At 46.1% G+C, this 21,159-nt stretch overlaps 2 protein-coding genes across 7 annotated transcripts; both read left to right on the forward strand.

Moving 5' to 3' along the window:
* Nucleotides 1-172: 172 nt before the first annotated feature.
* Nucleotides 173-14,152, forward strand: baz2a (bromodomain adjacent to zinc finger domain, 2A). 5 transcript variants are annotated; one of them, XM_049755892.1, is made up of 30 exons: nucleotides 173-337; nucleotides 1,874-1,997; nucleotides 2,081-2,791; nucleotides 3,094-5,154; nucleotides 5,286-5,549; nucleotides 5,629-5,997; nucleotides 6,089-6,149; nucleotides 6,319-6,427; nucleotides 6,516-6,617; nucleotides 6,736-6,958; nucleotides 7,089-7,150; nucleotides 7,235-7,300; nucleotides 7,368-7,760; nucleotides 7,853-8,107; nucleotides 8,197-8,411; nucleotides 8,485-8,559; nucleotides 8,648-8,813; nucleotides 8,885-8,947; nucleotides 9,029-9,173; nucleotides 9,262-9,821; nucleotides 9,913-10,255; nucleotides 10,348-10,503; nucleotides 10,620-10,780; nucleotides 10,876-10,944; nucleotides 11,021-11,304; nucleotides 11,405-11,540; nucleotides 11,826-11,972; nucleotides 12,068-12,309; nucleotides 12,388-12,531; nucleotides 12,618-14,152. In XM_049755892.1, exons 2-30 carry the CDS (start codon nucleotides 1,874-1,876, stop codon nucleotides 12,775-12,777), a joined length of 7,866 nt encoding a protein of 2,621 aa, XP_049611849.1. In that variant the 5' UTR covers nucleotides 173-337; the 3' UTR covers nucleotides 12,778-14,152. The 5 variants fall into 5 exon arrangements, with proteins under 5 accessions (XP_049611849.1, XP_049611848.1, XP_049611846.1 ...); XM_049755891.2 differs by lacking the exon at nucleotides 173-337 and adding an exon at nucleotides 579-758; XM_049755889.1 differs by lacking the exon at nucleotides 173-337 and adding an exon at nucleotides 944-962.
* A 1,656-nt stretch (nucleotides 14,153-15,808) lies between these two features.
* Nucleotides 15,809-20,479, forward strand: LOC125989472 (aquaporin-4). Of its 2 annotated transcripts, none has more exons than XM_049755898.2 (6): nucleotides 15,809-16,588; nucleotides 16,917-17,100; nucleotides 17,169-17,330; nucleotides 17,418-17,582; nucleotides 18,434-18,514; nucleotides 19,473-20,479. In XM_049755898.2, the coding sequence occupies exons 1-6, from the start codon at nucleotides 16,584-16,586 to the stop codon at nucleotides 19,683-19,685; spliced, it is 810 nt and encodes a 269-aa protein (XP_049611855.1). In that variant the 5' UTR covers nucleotides 15,809-16,583; the 3' UTR covers nucleotides 19,686-20,479. The 2 variants fall into 2 exon arrangements, with proteins under 2 accessions (XP_049611855.1, XP_049611854.1); XM_049755897.2 differs by having other exon boundaries at nucleotides 15,813-16,588; nucleotides 16,909-17,100.
* Nucleotides 20,480-21,159: the final 680 nt, after the last annotated feature.

Below are 21,159 nucleotides of genomic sequence, written 5' to 3' on the forward strand. Positions count from 1 at the left end.
CAACAAGTTAGGTGGACAAAGGTTTATAAAACAACTTCGTGAATCCGGAAATTCCGAGGTGCTCGTAACGTTACGTCACCGGTTACTGACGTCAATGCTTGAAAAACCTCTTTGGTGGAACTTTTCATCACTTTCATCTTTTGTCGTTATGCAGCTCACGTGTGCCTGACAGGGTTTCTTATGTTAAAAAAAAACAAGGGGTCATGTTTCTTTAGCTGGCGCGTAAACTGAAACTTCCTCGTTTCCTCTGTGAGCTTTTTTCCCTCTCGCCGTTTGCAACAAAGTGGAACATGTACACTGCACAAATTCCAATTTTCATGCTGAACTCCTACAAAATGTAAGTGATTACAATATCTGCTATACCCGTTAAGTCCCAACTAAAATTGCAATTATTGACGATAATCTAACTTCTGTCTTTAATACGCGTATTCGCACATTCTTTGGGTGCAAATTACAACGATCTATTGACCATTTGCTGTTAAATGTAGTGTGGCAAAGGGTAGTAACGACATAATGTCACAAGGCGTTTTACTTTGAAGCAATGGTGTATTTGACCGGATGTGTGCTATCATTGAGGAGAATTTACGCAATTGATCACTCTCCGTAATCATGGCTGCTCAGGACCATACCAGCCATGTTTGCTAATTTAAAACCCAAAGGTTAAGGAAGAGTTTATTATTATTCATCTCGGTGTTCAACTCTCCGATTCCTGCTACGACGTGTGGTAGTGACACCTGTGCCTTCGAGATCCGCGGCATGTGAGTGTTGCTAGTTCTGATTGAGAAAACAATCCAAGTTTGGAAAGCGCAATGTGGAAGGATGATGCTCTGTGAAAATTGCCCGTGTGCGTTCGCCGTAAACAATGTAACTTCATCAGGCAGCTAGCTAACGTTAGCCGACGAACAAAAGGCAACGCGCACCCAGCTGTTAAGTGGTGAGTTGCTGGCCAAATGCACGCTGTGGTATGCTTACAATTGTATAAGTAGACTCTACTGGCGGTCATCGCGGATACAAACCAGCGTGGTTATGGATTCACTGGACCAGCAGCCGGGCTGCTGTTGGCTAACACCGAAGGAAGCATTGAGTGACTAAACGCAAAGGATGCTATCGGTTAGCTTTTTTTTTGGGGGGGGGGGGGGGGGCTAGCGTTGACTCGCTAGTTTCCATTGTGATGATTTAGCACAGTAACCTTGGAACTGTGAGTGCATATGTCCCCGGTGTGAATGGAACCACATTATATGCTTTCTTATCGGCTTGAACTCTTATTTAACACGTCTGAAAACAAACGAGCATCGCGCTGCTGTGAATGGTTTTCGTGAGAATGAAGCTAGCGCTCAGCTAACGCTGTGCTCGTAATGGCCTCGTTGAATTAGGAAATCAAGTATTTAGAGGGTTGCTTCGTTTAGTGCCAAGGACATAAATCAGGCCTCTTGGCTGAGTGTTGTCGAATTGATTAATCACTTTGTTATGAATCGGACGAAGCCGGGTCTTGCGTTAGCGTTTATCATGGAGGTTGTGTACATGTTTAGCGGCGTCTCATCAGCCAAAATGACGAATCTCTTGTGGGCTTTAGTCCGCTTTAGCGTTGCGTGTGACTGGGCCTCGCTGGCATCTGTTCCTCGCCGTAGTTGGCTGCGACATTTTGACGCTTGTTGTTAGGAGCAAAATGGTGCTGACAAGAGGCGTCACTTTTCAACTATGTAAGGCAGTAAATACTCGACAAACATGAATGCAATTAAATAACACCAGTAGAGGAAAACTGACGCGCGTCTGTTGAAAATCTTGTTTCGTAATTTCATGAAGAAAAAAAAAAATGTAAATGGTTGCGCTTTGCTTCCTTCTCGTGTGTTAACGCGTTTGTTTGTTTCAATAGATGGAGGCAAATAATCATTTCAACTATGGCACCCATTCCTCAGCAAACTCAGGACTGAAACGTTCCTCAGGGGACTCTCTTTATACAAATGGTTCCTCCATGAGTTTTCCTCAGCAAGGAAAGAGTGAGTATCCATTAAGAGGATGGTGAAATTAGTTTTGCTTTCAATTCTAAAATTTGAATGCAAATGTGTCCTGTACTTGACAGATATGAATGGCGAAATGAATGTGAATGGCATCACTACTGTACTCGGGTCCAGTGCACCTGCTTCCCAACCACCTTCTAGTCCTTACCCACATATCAGCAACCACCACCAGAGCAGCATGGACTACCTGTGGGGAGGACATCCTCAGTACAGTCCAACCATGGCCACCTCTCCAGGGCATAGTTTGCACCAGAAGCAGCCGGCACCAGGTATGGTGGCACCTCAGTCACAACATCACTTCCAGGCTGAAGGACCGTACCAAGCGAATGGGGATATGGAGACCCCCCAGCAGTCACCAATGGCAGGCCCATCAAATATGCCCCCAACCAGCAGTCAGTTCTGGACCAGAAGTAACCCTTCCACTCAGGCCGCTGCTTACAATTCCCGCAGCGCGTATGGGACGTATGAGAGTCAGTCCCCTCCATCACAGCATCACCTCCATTCCCACCTGCGGCCACCCCTTCACCTCCCGCAGCAATATGGCGTAATGTCAAATGGGATGCCGTACTACCAACAGCACCACACTGCTCTGCCAACTCCCCAGCACACAAAACAGTCTGTGGGTCCAAGGTTGCAAAATTTTGCACTCTCACATGACACAGAGAGGGGACCCTCAAGAGCAGTGTCGTCATCAGCTACTGTGGAGGATGGAGGATCTCTCATGAGCAGGGAAAAGCCCCCCCATGGTAGCAACACATCTCCTTCCATACAAGGTGAGTGCTTGACTCAACCACAGTGGATGTAAAAAAATATATTTCTTGGATGATATAGATAAGAAACCAGAACAAATCGTTTCAATACATTTTCCATCAATAATGTTACCTATAAGATGTGTGTGCGTGTCGCACCCGCATGTTTGTATGAACATCAAAATGTTGGCGTTCTTTTTTTTTTTTTAAGTTACACTCAAATCTATAATGTCAAGTATACATCGCTTTCGTTTTGATGTGCATGTGGGTCAACAATGCAAGCAAAAAAATATTTATATTTGTTTGCTCTGGTGTTTTTCCTTTAGTGCATACTAGGGAGGAAGGCAAGGAAGCAAATGCAGATGGTAATCGCTCAGAGGAGGCAGCTGTCAGACATACAGTTGATCACCATGAGAAATCTGAAAAGCCAACTGCCCCACTACCAGAGGGCATCAGAGAGGCTGGAGCAAGCACACCTCCTCGCACAACATTCACTGGAAACGTATCTGCTGCAACAACGTCTCTGAATAAGGTGTCTGCTGCGTCGACTGTTGAATCTCCCATGGCTTCCTCTCTATCCACTATTGGTTCTTACCCTGATGTCAAATCTACTCCACCCAACGCATCATCAGTTCCTCCTCCCAGACATTCCTCACCTCCTTTCCCTCCTGCTACCGAGATAGCACTTCCTGGATCTAAACAGCTGCTGGCAGGGTCCCCTCCTTCCTCTTCCCCCGCAACACATCCAAAGTTTTGTCCACCTCCGGGCTTGACTGACAGTGTTTCTGGACATCCTTGGGTGTCTTCATCTGAGTCTCAGTTGCGTCATTCAGTTTCTGGACCAAAAACAACTGTCTTAGCACCTGCCATAGTGTCCACATCATCTTACGCTGGTTCTACACCCATCTCCTCTCTTCAACAAATGGTTCAAGGCTCCAAGATCCCTCTGTTGTCTGCTGGAAACTCAAACCTATCAGTACGTGATGCATCAGGTAGCGTCTGTTCTTCGATCACGTCACCATCGGGAGGGTCATCTGCTGGCATGCTGCTCCCATCACATGGAATGTCTTCTGCTGGCAGTAAACACGCAGCCATGCCCCAGCATGACTCCTTGTACGCGGCGCCAACTGTCGGCTCTGGTCAAGCAATTGCTTCTGTGTCACCGCCACCAGAGGGGCTCAATTTACCCTCCCAGCCAGCCCAGGACGGACCCTCATTCACTGCCCTACCTCCACAACCCACGCAGGGCTCCAGGGTTGCACCGGTCTCTTTCCCTTTCACCTTGGCATCCGTGCCTCCCGCAACATCTACCGAAATGATTCCGAGTTCTGATTCTGCGCATCATCTTTCCACTCCATCTCCTGTCAGCGTCTTAAATCAGTTGCCTCTGTTGTCAGAGCACCAAGGTCTCAGTACCAAGGAGAAAGACGTAGTACTGAGATTGGGCGGAATGGTGGTAGACTCCTTGTACGCGGCGCCAGCTGCCGGCTCTGGTCAAGCCATTGCTTCTGTGTCACCGCCACCAGAGGGGCTCAATTTACCCTCCCAGTCAGCCCAGGAGGGACCCTCATTCACTGCCCTACCTCCACAACCCACGCAGGGCTCCAGGGTTGCACCGGTCTCTTTCCCTTTCGCCTTGCCATCCGTGCTTCCCGCAACATCGACCGAAATGATTCCGAGTTCTGATTCTGCGCGTCATCTTTCCACTCCATCTCCTGTCAGCGTCTTAAATCAGTTGCCTCTGTGGTCAGAGCACCAAGGTCTCAGTACCAAGGAGAAAGGCTTAGTACTGAGAATGGGCACAATGGTGGTAGACTGTCTCCCTCATCTTGAGTCAGGCAAAGTCAAGATGCACAAAGCTTCCGACCCTCAGAAATCAATTGATCTTCCAGAACAGCCTTTACTGACTGAGCGTCAACCCAGCAATACACAAAAGGGGCCAATGGCCAGAGGCAACGTTGGCGATGTGCCAAATGCAGAGCAAACCCCAAGCAGAATTTCGACGCTTCTTCACCGTCCCAGTGCCAGACGCTCCTCCCTGACTTCTGAAACAAGTTTTGACCACTCTTTCCTCACCACCTCCCGATATGGTGACAGCTCAGCTTGCAGCACGCCGTCAAGACTCTATAGCAGTTCCCTCTTTGATAAGTCCTCCGCGAACAGCACCTCACGCCTGCATGACTCCAGCAGCTTTGGCAACAGCTTTCACCTTGGAAATGACACGTCCCATACAGAAGAGCAACCATCTTCTATTTATGAGACCACGAGAGATGGCAGGTTGTCGGTGGACTATTCAAGTCTGAACTCCACCCATGAAGTGGCGGAGTCCATGTTGGAGTCTTCTATGAATAATACTTCATTTGGGGCATCTCATCCACGTCACCAAGGTATATGTATTTTTTAATTTATTAAGTAAAAAAGGAAATTTGGTGCTTGTGTTTCCTTTCACAAGTTATGCAATTAATTGCAGATGATAGTGCTTAGAAAATAATGCAATGTCTTTGTTCATGGACTGAAGCAGGCTGGCCTTTCGTAGGTCTTCATGCAGCAGACACGGATGCAGTCACTAAAAGACCCACAGCAGTCGAGATCGTGACTCCGCCAAGCTTCAAGATGAGAGATGAGAACTTCATTGCCTTCAGCACCCCGGCACAAAGACTCGCTGTACACCCACTGCAGCCAGTCACAGATCAGGTGTTGTCAGCCACTGGAGGACGCCTGAAAAACACAGGAAAATCTTGCAAACCGCAGTCGCCAAAGGCTTTATGGATCAGTAAATCAGGTATTCAGTCTTTATATTGGTTATAAAATGTTGCTTCTCAAATCTTTGCATAATTTGCATTTCATTATTATTTTTTAAGCTCCAGAGGAGGTCAAGAGAAAACCCCGTGGTCGAACACCAAAGGTGGAGAAGATCAATGCTGAAGAAGGTGACATCAAAGAAGGGGGGCCCAAGAAAAGACAAAGAAAAGCTTCTCTTAGACCAGAACAGGTCCAAGGAAAATGTGGCCAAACTCCGCCTGAGGAAATTGATTCCATCACAGCCGCCATTGACGCAGTTCTTGCCAACACGTCAGCCATCAGCTCACCCTTTGACAAGCCCAAGACGTTTAAAAGGACGAAGAAACAGGAGCAAGATGGAATGGACACGACCACGTCTAAAGACGATGCTGGAGCAGCTGCCAGCGATGCTGAGGACAATGAAGAGGAAGGTGCGACAGCAGGGAAAGGTAAGAAAACGTCTTGGTTGGATAAACCACCATTTTAACATTGACCCTCTGTGTGTGGTGGTTTTATTTGTTGTTTTTGTTTTGGGAACAGGCGAACCTATCAGGAGGAGGGTTGCAACTGAACAGCAGGTCCAGTTTGCGCTGCTTCATGGGTAATATGCTTGTCCCTGTTTACTCGGGCTATAAATAAGAAATGAAGAGCAGATTCATATTAGATGAAGTTGATTGAATTGAAAATATCCACTTTTTGCGTCTCATGGAGTGACTGCAAAGGAACATTTAAAAGCCTTTGACAATGATGTAATAAAGCTCTCTTGATAGATGGAAACGAGAGATTCGCGTGAGGAAGTTGAATGATCGCATGAAAGGCGAAACCTGGTATTACACACCTTGCGGACGAAGAATGAAGCAGTTCCCTGAAGTTATTAAGGTAATTTTTGCACACTCCAAACATCCTCTGACACAGTTTTAATTGTTATTGACAGACTTTATTGATCATGCCCTTTTGTGTCGCTCAGTACTTGAAGAAACACCAAGGTGGCGTTGTCACCAGAGAACACTTCAGTTTCAGCCCGCGTATGCCTGTTGGAGACTTTTATGAAGAACGGGAAAGTCCTGAGGTGGTTCACTTTCCATTTTTATACCTTGCCTTAAATAAGAAAATTCTGTATTTGGTCACAAAGTGCAAGATTGCAAAACATCTGACAATGACTCTTCCTTTCTTCATGATGTGTGCAGGGTGCAAAGTGGTTTCTCTTGGCTAACGAGGAGGTTCCCTCTATGATCATGGCCATCACTGGGAGGCGCGGCCGACCGCCGAACCCGGATAAAGAGAAACCAAGCAGGGCTCGCGGCGTGAAGGCAGGCCAGGCCCGCCGGCCAGGTAGACCCCCCAAACCCAAGATGATTGACTTCCTTAGCAAAGTTGATGCCAAGATGTTGAAGAGACTTGAGGATAAGGGTGAGTGAATGAGGTTAGACTGGAGGCGGGTTCTATGTTGGGTATGATGGCTTGTACTTTTGCGGTTTTACAATCTTGACACAGGGAACATGGCTTTCATGTTTGGAGTAAACTAATATTGCTATTGCAGAATCCCTCACTGAAGAAGAAAAGGGGAGAATAACAAAAATCAAGAAGAAGATGAAGAGGAAGGTTTGTGCTTAAAAGTGCTTAGTCATTCATTGATGGGTTGTTTTGATCTGATGTTGTTTTTCTGATTTTGTATGACTCACTCAGGCCAGAATAAGAAGAAGGGAAGATGCACAAATTAAAAAGACAAGAGAGGACAAAAAAAGAGCAAAGGTATGCTGCTCAAAATAATTATCGATGACATTGAATCATTGTTCGCTAACCACCGTTTCCGTTACAGCAAGAGACCAAGAGTTTGGAAGTGAAGGCTGAACCTCAAGATCTGGCAGCCCCTCAGTCAACTGAGCTTACACCCCAACCCCAGTCTGTCAGTGAGCCCAAAAAGCCCGGTAGACGAAGGTCCGTCAAAGTTGAGGTTCCGCCTCCCGTCCAGCAGACGGATGAAGAGAGAATAGCCCAAGGCAAGAGGGTGCTGAGTGCCCGCGGTAAAGCCAAGGCTCTGGCCAAAGCGCAGGCCGAGGCAGAGGCAGCAGCTCGGGCCGCCCTTGCGGCCAAGAAAACCGCTGAAAGGCGAGTGCAGACGCAGAGGCGGCTGGAGGAACGCAAGAGGCAACAGCTCATTTTAGAAGAGCTGAGGAAACCCACCGAAGACATGTGTCTCACTGACCACAAGGTGAGTTTTTATTTTATTTATTATTATTATTTTTTTTTAAAACCCTCACCGATTGCTAATACAAGCGATTATAATGGTCTTTCCTCTTGTAGCCCCTGCCAGAGCTGTCCCGTGTCCCCGGCGTGGTTCTCTCAGGCACAGCCTTTGCCCACCTCCTGGCTGTGGTAGAGTTCCTTCATGGTTACGGAAAGTTGATTGGCCTCGACGTACCCAAGGACATCCCCAGCCTTGCGACCTTGCAGGAAGGTCTGCTCGACATGGGGGAAAGCCAGGGGGAGGTACAAGATCTGCTAATAAAGCTCATGGAAGCTGCACTCCGGGATCCCGGCCTGCCATCATATTATCAAGTGTGTAATGTTGCTTGATTTTAAAATTTTTTTTTTTTTTTAATCTGCAATTCAACCTAAATGCTTTGCGTTCTACTTTCCACCATCAGTCAGTAAAGATCCTTGGAGATAAGCTGGTTGAGCTCCAGCTGACCCGCAGCACGGTTTCCGAGGTACTCCGCATCTTTCTGGAATCTCATGGCTATGAGACAGAGGTGTGCAACATGCTGAGGACAAAATCCTTTCACGCCCTGCCGCCCGAAACCAAGGCAGCCGTGCTCGGTTTTGTGGCGGAGGAGCTCAACGGTAGCAACGTAGTGACAAGGTTTGAAGAGCTTCTCAACATGTTTGGCTTTAATAAGGTATTCCTGACTAAAATGTTTCTCTCATCTACATAGTGACATTGACAACACACTAGAGAACATGACGACCTACAGGAAGAACAAGTGGATTATTGAAGGGAAACTTCGCAAGTAGGGCACACAATCTTACACCCCAGATTTATATAATGTCGTACGATCGTGAATAGCACTCAGTTGTTGAATAATTTCCTTCTGGCAGGCTGAAGGCCGCACTGGCGCGTCGCACTGGCCGCTCGGAAGAACAACTCTGCTTAGAGGAAAGACGACGCAGTGCCCGAGTGGCTGAAGAGGAGAACCTCTCTCTGGAAGAGAGTGTGGAGAGAAGCAACCGCCGTATTCGCAAAGAAGAGCCCAAACTAAGTGACGTATGTACGCGCTGAAACTACAAATGCTATTACTGCACTTAACACTTTTTGGTATCTTTTTTTGTCTATAGAGTGAAAGCCCTGCAAATGCCAGCGTCCATGACCTGGAAAGGCAGATAGATAAGCTAACCAAGGTAAGGTAAATTCTTGTCAGACACGTTATGAAAAGTCTCACGTGGGAAATAATCCTTGACTCATTCATTGGTCTTCTACAGCGACAAGTGTTCTTCCGTAAAAAGCTGCTTCAGTCGTCACATTCCATGCGAGTGATAATGTTGGGCCAGGATCGTTATAGACGGAGATATCTGGCTCTCCCTCACCTCGGAGGAGTCCTGGTCGAGGGTCCTGAAGAGCTTCTGAGTGAGTCTGAATGAGTATGTAATTATGAAAATTGACTATGAACAATCATTGATATTTTTGCTTTATTTTCCGTGTGCTTTCATCACAGCCTCCGGGGATGTTGTTATAGCAGAGGTGCCAGTCACTTTCCTCAAAAAGGAGCCCAAAACTGAAGAGGTGCCCTTGGCCACGACACCACCTCATGCCATACATTCCTCACCAGCCTCCGAGACCCCTCAAGCCCAAACATTGTCCCCAGAGGAAGACTCGCTCCCTGGTACCGCGTCCCTTATGAGCACCCAAAAAGGACGAGGACGGCCCCGAAAAATCAAACCCGAAGTAGAGCTCCACCTCCGCACGGCAAAGATTCGGCGCCAGCGCCGAAGTAGCGTCAGATTGGCCGAAGAAGATGGGCCGGCGTCTCCGGTCACCACTTGTACTCAAGACCTCTCGCAGTCTGCTTTTCTCAGTTGGCTCAGCCAGTCCGGGCATGCGCTACCCAGTGACGCCTACACAGCAGAGCCTCTAGAGGGCAGTCAACCAGAGGAGAGCGTGAAGATTGAGGCAGATGATCAGAGCCAGTCCTTCAAACAACCAAGTGATGAAAACTCTCAGAGTGAGCCTCAGGTGCCAAGTACACCGCCCACACTTGATGCTCCACTAATACAGGTTGGATGCTGTTTTGACCAAAACATAGAGAACATCTAATAATGCGTCAAGTAACAATGACTTGTATTTGCATTTTCTCTCAACACCTCAGTCGGACGCAGTCGCGGCATCCACTGGCGAAGCACCTACTCACCCAGATACCCCGGCGGCACCAGAGGAAGGTCCCGCTCTCACTCAAATGCCCTCCATTCCTGATTGTTCGCCTCCACCGCCTGCTCCCCTTCCTTCTGCTCAAACCCCCCCTGCTCCACGGACGCCGACCACCCGCGCCAGGCCGGGCCGCAGGCGAAGGAGGGGCAGTAGAGGCAGTAGCCCCGCTCGGAGGGGCCCGCGTGGAGCCGCGGCCAAACGCAGAGGGCGCCCTCCCGTTTCTGCTTTCCAAGAGCTTGAGCAGCAGTACTTTATACAGTTGGTAGTGAAGCCCATACCAGCATGTAAGCAAAACACGCATGTTTAATGCCACTGTGCAACATAATGGTGATAATATGAATTCAACTCATGATTTACTGTTTAATCATCCTTGCAGCAATGGTGCGTGGCTGGTGGTGGATCAAGGATCAAGACGAGCTGTTCAGCACACTACAGGCTCTCCATCCACGAGGCATCAGAGAAAAAGTGCTCCATAAACACCTAGCCAAACACATGGAGAGTTTAACGGAAATGTGCACCAGAGGCATCAGTGGTGAGCAGGAATGGAGACACTTAAATCTCAACAGTTGACCCGATTGAGTCTTGAATTTTGAATTCTCTCTCCTTCCAGATCCAATGTCTTGAATTTTAAATTCTCTCTCCCTCCAGATCCAATGTTTGAAATAAAAGAGGAGAAGAAGGTGCTGCTGCTAGAGGCTTTGCAGCAACCATGGCAAGTACAGGACAAAGCAATAGAGACAGACAACAGCGCCCTACGGTGGGTGGAGGACCTGGAGCAGCGAGTCATTGGTGCTGACCTTCACCTGAAGGTGAGAAACTGCCGCAACAAATGATCAACTTGAAAGGAACATAAAGATGTTAGAGCAGCACATTTAAATGCTTTTCTCCTATTTTCTCTTTTAAGGCCCCCCCTCCTCAGAGTATAGTCAACGACGCAGAATCTAGCACAGAAGCACCAGCTGTAGAATTTCAGGTAGTCATCAAACCAGACTGTTATGCAGCAGCGCACTATTTATGCTTAACCTCCCAATCACTCGTTTCCTTTTAAGCCCTACACAATCCCAGAGCGGGACTCCACCCGGACTGACCTCCAGTACTACGAACACGACACCGACCCGCGTGATGACTGGATCGTCCGAACCAAGAAGGAGTGGTCTGGCCTGCCTCGAATCGCCACTCATCCGCTTGACTTGGCCGTGCTACGCCTTGCCAATCTTGAGCGTAACATCGAGAGGCGTTACCTGAAGGAGCCGCTCTGGAACCCAGCTGAGGTGATGCGCCTCGCTCCTCTCACTCCGACGCCAGGAGAAGAGCAACCTATGGATGTCATTAGGTAGGAAGGCAAGATGCCGCTCCCCCCCCCCCCCCCTTTTTTTTGTATGTACATAATACCGAAACTTTGTTTTTGCTCTTTATTTTTTCTTCTGTCCTAGTTTGGAAAGTGAGATCACATCCAGACTTAGAACGTGGCGGCAGGCCCTGGATCGCTGCCGCAGTGCTCCTCAGTTGTGCCTGTGTTTGCTGCAGCTAGAGAAAGCTATTGCCTGGGAGAGATCTGTGACTAAAGTGGTAAGAAAATTCACAAACTTTACTCACAAGTGGGCAGGCATTTTTTGAACCCCTTTCTTTAACCAAACTAGAGGTGTCAAAAAAATACATCTGTTTCATGAAACAAATTTGAAGCTTCATTTTTCTGTCAGCCAGCCCCAAAATGAGTTGGCAAATAAACGCAGAAAATTTGGCATTAATAATTAATATATAAGCCTTATAAACATACCACCTACATGCCCAACCCTACTCTCAGCTCAAATTGTTTTTCTACCTTTCCATTTCGACCGTCACTCTTGACTCCAGACATGCCAGATCTGCAGGAAAGGTGACAATGATGACTGCCTGCTGCTGTGTGACGGCTGCGATCGAGGCTGTCACATGTACTGCCTGAGGCCCAAGATCGCCCAGGTGCCCGAGGGAGACTGGTTTTGTCCAACTTGTGTTGCCAAGGTCAGAACCCGATTGAGGAGCAGCTTGAGACGAGCTCGCTTTAGGAAGTGGTTCTTTCTTCACGCATCAGCATGGTTATTTGCTTCATGCCTCAGGAGGAAAGTGCATCACCACACTCAAAAAAGCGGACCAGGATGAAAAAGAAGCGTTATGAAGAAAACAGTTCAGATGACGATACAACAACGCGGCGGACCTCGGGTATGGCAACACGGCACAAGGAGGCATCGACCAACGCATTGGCGGCGACCTCTTCGTCTTCACGGCATTCAGGAGAAAGCGGGGCGGCCAAGCGGCGCCGCATGACAACGCGTAACCAGCCGGACCTCACTTTCTGCGAGTGGGTCCTGCCTTCATTCTTCAACGGTGCTCTATAGTCAATTGGTATTAATCCCCCTTTTTTTTTCGGGTGGTGTAGGATCATCCTTATGGAAATGGAGGCTCACGCAGATGCTTGGCCGTTCCTGGAGCCCGTTAACCCCCGCCTGGTGCCGGGCTACCGTCGCATTGTCAAGAATCCTATGGACTTCCTTACCATGAGAGAAAGACTGCTGCAGGGAGGGTAAGCCTGCGCAAACTGAGCGATGTTAATAAACGCTATAGAACTGGAAAATCATCAGATGCAACTCCATCACGTCTGCTTCCCAGGTACTGCAGCTGTGAAGAGTTTGCGACAGATGCTCAACTGGTCTTCAGCAACTGTGAGCTGTTCAACGAAGACACCTCTGAGGTGGGGATGGCAGGACATTCCATGCGGCGCTTCTTTGAGAGCCGCTGGGCAGAGTTCTACTCGAACAAAGAGAAATAGAACTCTGCAAGATTCTCACCAATGGTGGAACTGATGACTTTGGTGCTGTCACCAACCCTGCAAGAGGTGTTACTAAGACCGTCAGGTTTCTCCAGCTATGTGTATTCCTCATGTAAAGGTATTTTTTGGTAGGTTTTTTTTTTTTTGGGCTGGGCTTTTATTAAGGCCTGCAACTGATCTGACTTGAATTTCATACCCAAGCACCCTCACTTCAGCCCCTGTGTGTGTCCTCACGCCACTCCCTTTCACAAGTCCGAGTTTGGGGAAGACTTTGGGTCAGTCTCCCCTCTAGGACAAAGACGCTTAATATGGATTTCCCTTTTTCATTGCGTTTTTCCATCTGAGCGACTGCAAACTGGACCTGCTTCGTAACACCCATTAAAAAAAAGCCAGGCCATTTTGTACCTGTTCGAATTGTAACGTGGTCTATGCCTAGTTTTTTTTTTTCCCCCCTCAATATATTTTTATTATATATTCTATATATAAATATATATATATATAAAGATGACAATAGCTGGGATTATTTAATAGCAATAGTGTGTAGTTAACATGTACAGATGAACCCATAGACTTGTCTAGACGATTATATGAAAAAGGCCAGTTGATCGAAAACAAACCATGAGTACAATTTGTGCAACCGCTACTTAGCCGCGCACACACGTTCACGCTGCTGCTGTGTGAAAGACACTGGTGGACTTGTGATGGTGGGCAGTGCGTGTGGATTCCACTCTCGAGTGACACAGCAGGCTGTACACAGAGTGTATAGAAATGTGCTACTTGCACTAGTTTGTGCTTTAAGGATCTGTTGTAGGGGCAACCCACGCTGAACGCTTGCTCTTGAGACAAGATGACAGGTGTGTTTAAAATGCACCTTGACTTGAGTATTTGTCTGAAAATGTGCAAACATCTAATTTTGGTCGTATTAAGATTGTACAGAGTAGAAATGCAGAAGAGCTCCGAAGTACTGGCTACATTCCCGCCTGGTTACATCCTTCTTTTGCATCACTTTATGTGCTGTGCACGAGTCAGTGTTCCACGGGGCACTGTTATGGGACTGCGGCGGGACCACACCGCAGTCCAGTTTTTATTTAAACTTGTTTCTTACACTGACCTCCGATCAGCTTGTAGAATATACATATTATTCCTATTTAAAAAGATGAAAAAAAAAAAAAAAATGACCAGGAAACCAAATGTGGTGTTACGTGACTTTTTCATAATGTACAGTTTTGGTGACATTAAATTTTGTTCCTTTATATTTTTAGGACCAATTAATTTTTAACGGGACGTATTCCAAGACTCTGTTGTATTAAGGTGATGTAACATGTGTGCATCTGTAGAATGTACTGTGAGTTGAATAAATAAAAAATAAAATATACATCTAGTAGTTTTTGACTTTGTGGTCTAAATCTTTCCAGCAGCTTACTCGGTGCATGTTGGGAATGCCAGACCATCATCTTTGTCATCTTGAAAAGATACACCATCACCTTCGTCATCTTCAGAAAGCAAGTATACTGGTCAGTACTTTATCGACGCAACAATCCCCACAGTAGCTTTTCTTTTGTGCACAATTTTTACAGGCCCATTAAACATTTCAAATGATCTCTGATCCACAATTGTTTAGATTTGACTGGTACATTTATGTAAATTTACCCGAATTTCAGCAATCATTTGTATTAGAAGTATAGTGGTAGAAAATTGAAGCTTCCAATTTGTTTTATGAATAAGCTATACCTTTTGAATCCTCAGATGACACTTCATTTAAAAAAAAAAAGGGTGTTTAATAATTAGCAAGTCAGTGTATTTTCAGCTCAATGTTGAACAGAGTTTCATCTAGCGTGAAAAAAAACCCAACTGTTTCGTGAAACAAACTCAAAGCTTCGTTTTCCTACCAATGTGTCTGGTGCCTTGCAAAACTCTTCACTCCCCTTGTTCCAAAATGTCTTAAAAGTCCAAATAACGGTGACAAAGATGTGGTGGAGTGCTTGTTAGGCCTCCATGGAGAGTCCTGTCTCAAGCACATGTTCCTTTGGGAGGGTGCTGCCATCACTGCCAGCTGCTCTGCGCTTTCAAGTGGGAGAACCTCTCACCTTGATGCTTTTCCCTCACATGCACAAAATCAATCAAATGGCCCAAAATGAACAATACAATAAAATATCCCTTTCACATCACTCAATCAAATCCCCGAGTTGGCACTTTGTGTGTGGCAAAATGTGTCATTGTCAGCACTCTGGGCGGAGGGAGTGGAAAAACTCCCCACGCCAGCGGGTTCTAGTGTGACACCCCCCAGCCCCTCACTGCCGTGCCCGCTCCACACATTTGGACTTAGTCCCACAAAAGGGGGGATAACAGTTAAACAGTTGCCATGATAAGAAGGGGCTAATCCACCTCATAATGGGCCACCTCCAACCAGTTCATTCTGGACCCTGTCTACCAGATTGCCACCCTGGATCCAAACAGCCCGTGATGCGGAGGCCCAAACGGAGGGTCCTCCGCATCTTGTTATGTTATGAGATTAACAGCATCTAAGTGACGCTGCAAAGGACCCAATTTGTCGCCGAAACATGGTACTCTTGTGTCCTTTTCATCTCAAACAAGGAGTATGTTTGTTTGATATCCACGATGAAAAAAAAAAAAAAAAAAGCTTGTCCAGATGCGGCAGCACAATAAGAACCATGGCAACAGCATCATGAAAAGGTCTCCATGGAGATCAGAGCGACGCTGGACAAGAAGGCTAATTTGTCCAAATGATAATGGTTGTTGTTAAGGGGCATCAAATTTGGGTTGTGGGTCAAAGCAGGTATATATTTATTTATTACTTAATGTGTTATAGTGTGCAACATTATGTCCACAACCATAATGTAAATATACCCAAATCATGAGAGAACTGGATAATTATATAGAAAATGTCTGTTCTCTGGAATAACCTATTTCATTAATTAAAAAAACAAGAACAAAAAAAATTGGTGTTAAGATTCATTGCGGCAATATATTATATTATATTATATTATATTATATATTGGAAAACATACTGCATTCTTTTTCTTAGAATAAATTATCCATTCCTATCCTGCATGTCACATCATGGCAGTGAATGAGCTAAAGGAGCTCCCACAGGAAAAAAAAAAAAGAACAGCAGCAGCTACGGGTACTGTGATTTAAGATGGAAATTATTGACATTTATGACAACCTTAGCACAACAAAGCAAGGAAGTTGTTTTATATTTTGAAGTTGTTAAAGTCATCCCAACTTCAATTACTGATTTAGATCCCAAAAATATGAGTTGTGGTTTTTTACAGTGCACATGTGACTTTGGAGGGGAAAAAAGCAAGCTATAGACAAACAAACATCTGACTCCATTTGAGAGTCTTCAGCTTATCCACAAAACATCATTTTGGAATGTGGGAGTCAGCCAGAGTGTCTTTACCACTTTCTACCTTCCACAGTGCTTCCTCCAGACACGTCATCCACAAGCCTGTCAAGTAGCCACAATCACTTTGTAACAAATTGCTCAAGGTCACCACTGCAGTGTTCCGGATGTAAGTGTGTTAGAAAACAAACACTTTAAGGGCTATGATGACTAATGTGTGCAGACACACTTTACAGACTGAGATATTTGATATAAGGAGAGAGGTGAGGGTGGGGGTGGGAGGAGGCTGCATGGTCTCACCAGAGGACCTCTCAGACTCTAATGAGGGTTTGAGCGGCGCCCGACGGACGGACGGACGGACGAACAGACGCCATCGAAGGACAACGCAACCTCCTGAACGCAGCTGGGGAGACACTCGGTGGATGTGAAATGATGTGGCATGAGGTGAGCATCTTCTGTTATTGTCTTGTTGAACTTTGCTTTATGTGCTATGTGTTGGGGTGAAAAAAATGTACGTTTCATTTCTATTTCTAAACAGTATTTTTAAAGTTGCAGATAGTCTTTCTATTAAATTAACCATGAGTCCCCATTGTATCCAGTACAATATCGAATATTTCCATAATCCACCAATTTAATTTCTCGTGAAAATGTTTTGAAACATTTCCAGCTCGTTGACAATAAACGCACATGCAAGTAACAGTTGGTGCCTTCATGTGCATCTTTGGTCTTCCACGAACTCTGCTTTGCGTCTTTGCACCGAGAAGCTCCGTAGCCGTCAGTTCTGGCAAGCCATGATGGCGGAGCTGATCGGCACGCTGGTGCTGGTGAGCGCTGTGCTGGGTGCTTCCGTACCGGACCGTGACGAGACCCCGGTGGGACCCTTGTACCCAGCAGTGGCAGTCGGCGCAGTGATTGTCGTGCTGGGACACTGTTTTGGGGAAATAAGCGGAGCACAGGTATCACAGTTGACATTTTGGCTCTTCATGTCAAATTCTTTTCAACCCATTGTGTGCTTCCTGCTCAGGTCAACCCTGCAGTGACTTTATCTCTCCTGGCCACACGAAGGCTGGATGTCCTAAGGGCCCTCATTTATATTGCCGCCCAGTGTTTGGGGGCTTTATTGGGGGCCGGGGCCCTCTACCTGGCTTTGCCGCGCAAAATCACTGCAGGCTACTTCGTCACCCGGGTTTGTTCTTAGAAAATCTAGTACAAATGACCAATATGCCAGTTCGCCATCTATATTCTTACGTTGCGCCTCTTTCTTCCCACTCAGGTGCACGATGAGTTGAATGCAGCGCAGGCCCTTGGCATCGAGGTCTTATGCACCTTCCAGTTGGTTTTCACCGTTTTCTCAGTTGAGGCCCAGCGACGAAGGGAAAGCCCAGAACCCGGAAATTTGGCTATTGGACTGGCACACACTGCAGGAGTCATGATAGGGGTGAGGAGCAAGCTTGTTACTATTTTTATCTTTTGTGTATGTGTGTTTGTATGGGTGTTTGTGTTATTAGAAATAATTATACAGTATGAAACAATCCATCATCCATCCTCTTCCGCTTATCCAGCCGGTCAGGTTGCGAGGGTAGTAGCTTTGACAGGCAATCCCAGACTTCTCTCTCTTTCTCCAACCACCTCATTTAGCTCTTCTGGTGGGCACGTGAGTGGACCAGTTGGGAGACAAAGTCTCTCCAGGGAGGACCCCAGGGCCAGCTCCCAGTGGGATCATTCTGGAACACTTAACCAGGGAGGCATGCAGAGGCGTCCTAAGCAGATGTTCGAGCTGCCCTATTTGGCTCCACTGGATGTGGAGGAGCATCAGTTCTGCCCACCTAGATGACTGAGCTTCTCCAAGGGAAACTCATTTTGGCTGTTTGTATCCGGAAACTGATCAATTGAGAGCGTCGCCTTTTGGGTCAGCTCTTTCTACTGATGCAGCCCTGTCCCAAGGAAGCTTTTAATAATCTCAGAGACTTTCACTCTAGTGACAGCAAAACCCACTTCTCGGTCCCCGGACTGCTTTCTCAAAGGATGGCATGTCGGTGGATTCGGAGTTTTTCTTTAAGGACTCTCCCCACCGACTCACAATATCCAGGGTTGAGGTCAACACTGCCTCGTCACCACTTTACATTTCACTCCGATGCTTGTTTGTATATTTGTGCCCGGCAATTGGGTGGTGACCAGGCCAGGGTCATCTGGGATAGAGCTTCATCTTCATAGCAAGTGCTATAGAAATTGGTGAAATGGTGGATGAGTTTCGACAATTTAATAGCTAATGTGTTGTTCCCTTGGCAGGCTCGGTTCTCTGGTGCCAGTATGAACCCTGCTCGCTCTCTTGGTCCGGCCATCATCACGGGATTTTGGGAAAACCATTGGGTGAGGAATACCAGCTCTAATGTGTGGTCATATTGTACCCCTGGATTAGGGTGACCAGACGTCCTCTCTTGAGACCTAAAAGAATGTCCGGGAGGAATTTCAAAATCATCCGGGATTTTGTTGGACAGCACATTGCCAATAGAATTGCCGCTCCATTCCATTTCGCTCAATTCCTGGTTTTTCTGCAATGCCAAAACAAAAATGCACGTTCGTGGAGGAGTTGAATAAAAAAAATTCCCGTGCTTTCGCCAGGGTCGTGATCCCTATGAAGCTGAGTGCTTGACATGCAAGGCGGGCACTTATGTGTCTGTGGCAAATAAATGTGCCAACGCACCTTGCAAGAGGAGGACTGAAGAGGAGCCCTTTGTTCTTCTTCAAATGCTCCACCGATGGCCGTATTTCTTTTGTCTTTTTTTACTTAGTCTACCACTGTAAAACTAGATAGTGTTCGTGTAAATACGTTTTTGTTATTGTTTATGTTGTTTTGTGTTATTCGGGCCAATAAATGCAATAAATACAGACACTACGTCATTTGTGTCATAACATATGACACAAATGACCCCTCCCCATAAAAAAAAAAAAAAAGAATGCCCTCCAAAAGATAATGCCCTCCTCCCAAAAAAAGGTGTCCTCTTTTTCAGAAACCCAAGTCTGGTCACCCTACGAATTCCATAAGAAATTAGATCGCCATGGGTAATTGTATTTATAGATCCACAGAAAGCTTAAAATAGCATGATAAAGCTCCTTTAAATATTCTGTCAGGATCTTTTTACTCCATGGCACGCTTTGTTCATGGGTCATTTGATTTTTAATGGGGGAGGTTTTAAAAAGTCTGCAATCATATTCATCAAATAATATCTCTCTTGCATGGTCAATCAAATCAGAGCAATTATATTTTTTTAATGCATTTTGGGTGTACCTAATAGAGTGTCTGGTATCCATTCCCATCCACCTGCAGGTGTATTGGATCGGACCGGTCATCGGAGCAGTACTTGCCGGTGTGTCCCATGAATTCCTCTTTGCACAAAGCGCCTCTCGCCAGAAGTTGGTTGCGTGTCTGATGTGCAAAGACATTGAAATTGTGGAGACGACCAGCATGACTGGCTCGTCCCTGTCTACCGTCACTCAGAATGCTGCCAGAGCCAAACAGGCCCACAAACAAGACAACTGAAGTGTGAACATGCAATCAGCGTGATCACATCTGAATGTGATGTCTCATATTTGCATCGACCAAGACCACGTTGTTATATTTTCCGCTGTCACATTTGCAAATCATTAGACGACACAATGAAGGCTCATCAAAGCCTTCCCGCAAACAACCCCACGCTTGTTGTTGTTGTTGTGTTGCATCCTGAGGTCAGGAAGGCTTTGAAATGCTAAACAACTCTTAGATTCTATTTGTTTCTTCTGCCAGCCCTTTTGTTCACAATTAAACAAATTTTAGCGCATTGACTACATGCGTGGTGAGGTTGTGGGGGGTCATATTCAGTGTTATTGGAAATTGACACTATTTTGTGTGTTCGGGCATGTGTACCAGAAATACGGGGCACTGTGAATATATTTGTCTGAGTGACTACATTTTGTAAGCAAACAGTTTCAAACAGGTTTCATGTCGTAAATATGTGTATCAAATTTCATATTCAAACAGGTGTCCATTGAGTTCAACATTAAAACTTGATAGTCGTCTTTACATTACATTTACGTTACATTTTAAATCATGAGTGAGAATTGGCTATACAGTATTTGTGAAATTGTCTTTTTTTTGCTAACCATGTTAGTGTTGTTTTTTTTTCCCCTTTTCCTATAAATACAGTTTATTTATTATGTATTGTTAATTGTCAGTCAGAATTATTTGTCTTATTACGTTTGTTTTTATGTCCGATTTTTACTTTCTGTAAAGCACTTTGTATGCAACTTATAGTTGTTTTGAAAGTCTTGTATAATTAAAGTTGAGTTGACTTTGGAGATATTATTGCTGGTTGTATAAGCCGAGCCATGTCCCGATGAGTTGAGCCCGCAAAACAAGTTTGATCTACAGTAATCTAATCTACACAGCGCCAGAATGTGCACAAAAGCCGTAACCACGGCGTCGCTGCCAGCATTTTACATTGTGTGTCTTCTTTCCAACACGTAACGGCAAGCTCAGCAATCTGCATTCACGTTCCCCTCCCACCTCCCTTGGGCAGAAAGAGAGCTCTGGACTGCTCAGTAACCCCACTGTGCACTCTCTGCATCCCCACTACACCTCTGACTCGCCCATAGAACCTTCACGGCTCTGCTATTCACTGTTTTGTGAATAATCTATGTTTGACAACAAGAGTCACATTTTTTCATGACTTCCAAACACTTTGCTCTTCAGAGTCACTTTGTTGGTTTGCCAATCCCAAAACTGAGTCATCACCTTGAATGTATGTGTGTAGTATGTTTGAAGCTTAGTGTGGAACCAGGCAAATGCAAGAATTGGCCTTATATTTGTGTCTTGCCCGTGAGCGTCCGTAGCCCTCACGCGTGCTCCACACAATGCTTTCACGGGGTCAGGCCTTTCGCTTTATGGGTCACTTCCCCGCTGTTGGCTTTGGGCTCTTCCGTCCGGGGCCTCAACTGTATTATGTGTGCGCGTGCGTGTATGTGTGTGTCCGTCAGCG

Source organism: Syngnathus scovelli, chromosome 2 (assembly GCF_024217435.2).
Source record: "Syngnathus scovelli strain Florida chromosome 2, RoL_Ssco_1.2, whole genome shotgun sequence".
Lineage (NCBI taxonomy): Eukaryota > Metazoa > Chordata > Actinopteri > Syngnathiformes > Syngnathidae > Syngnathus > Syngnathus scovelli.

Excerpts from the sequence above, each read along its gene's own strand:
- baz2a (XM_049755889.1), top strand. Across the intron at positions 6,428-6,515 it reads AGTTCCCTGAAGTTATTAAG|TACTTGAAGAAACACCAAGG; the intron begins GTAATTTTTGCA and ends TGTGTCGCTCAG. Across the intron at positions 11,973-12,067 it reads GTCCAACTTGTGTTGCCAAG|GAGGAAAGTGCATCACCACA; the intron begins GTCAGAACCCGA and ends TTCATGCCTCAG.
- LOC125989472 (XM_049755897.2), top strand. Across the intron at positions 17,331-17,417 it reads CAGGCTACTTCGTCACCCGG|GTGCACGATGAGTTGAATGC; the intron begins GTTTGTTCTTAG and ends CTTCCCACTCAG. Across the intron at positions 18,515-19,472 it reads GATTTTGGGAAAACCATTGG|GTGTATTGGATCGGACCGGT; the intron begins GTGAGGAATACC and ends ATCCACCTGCAG.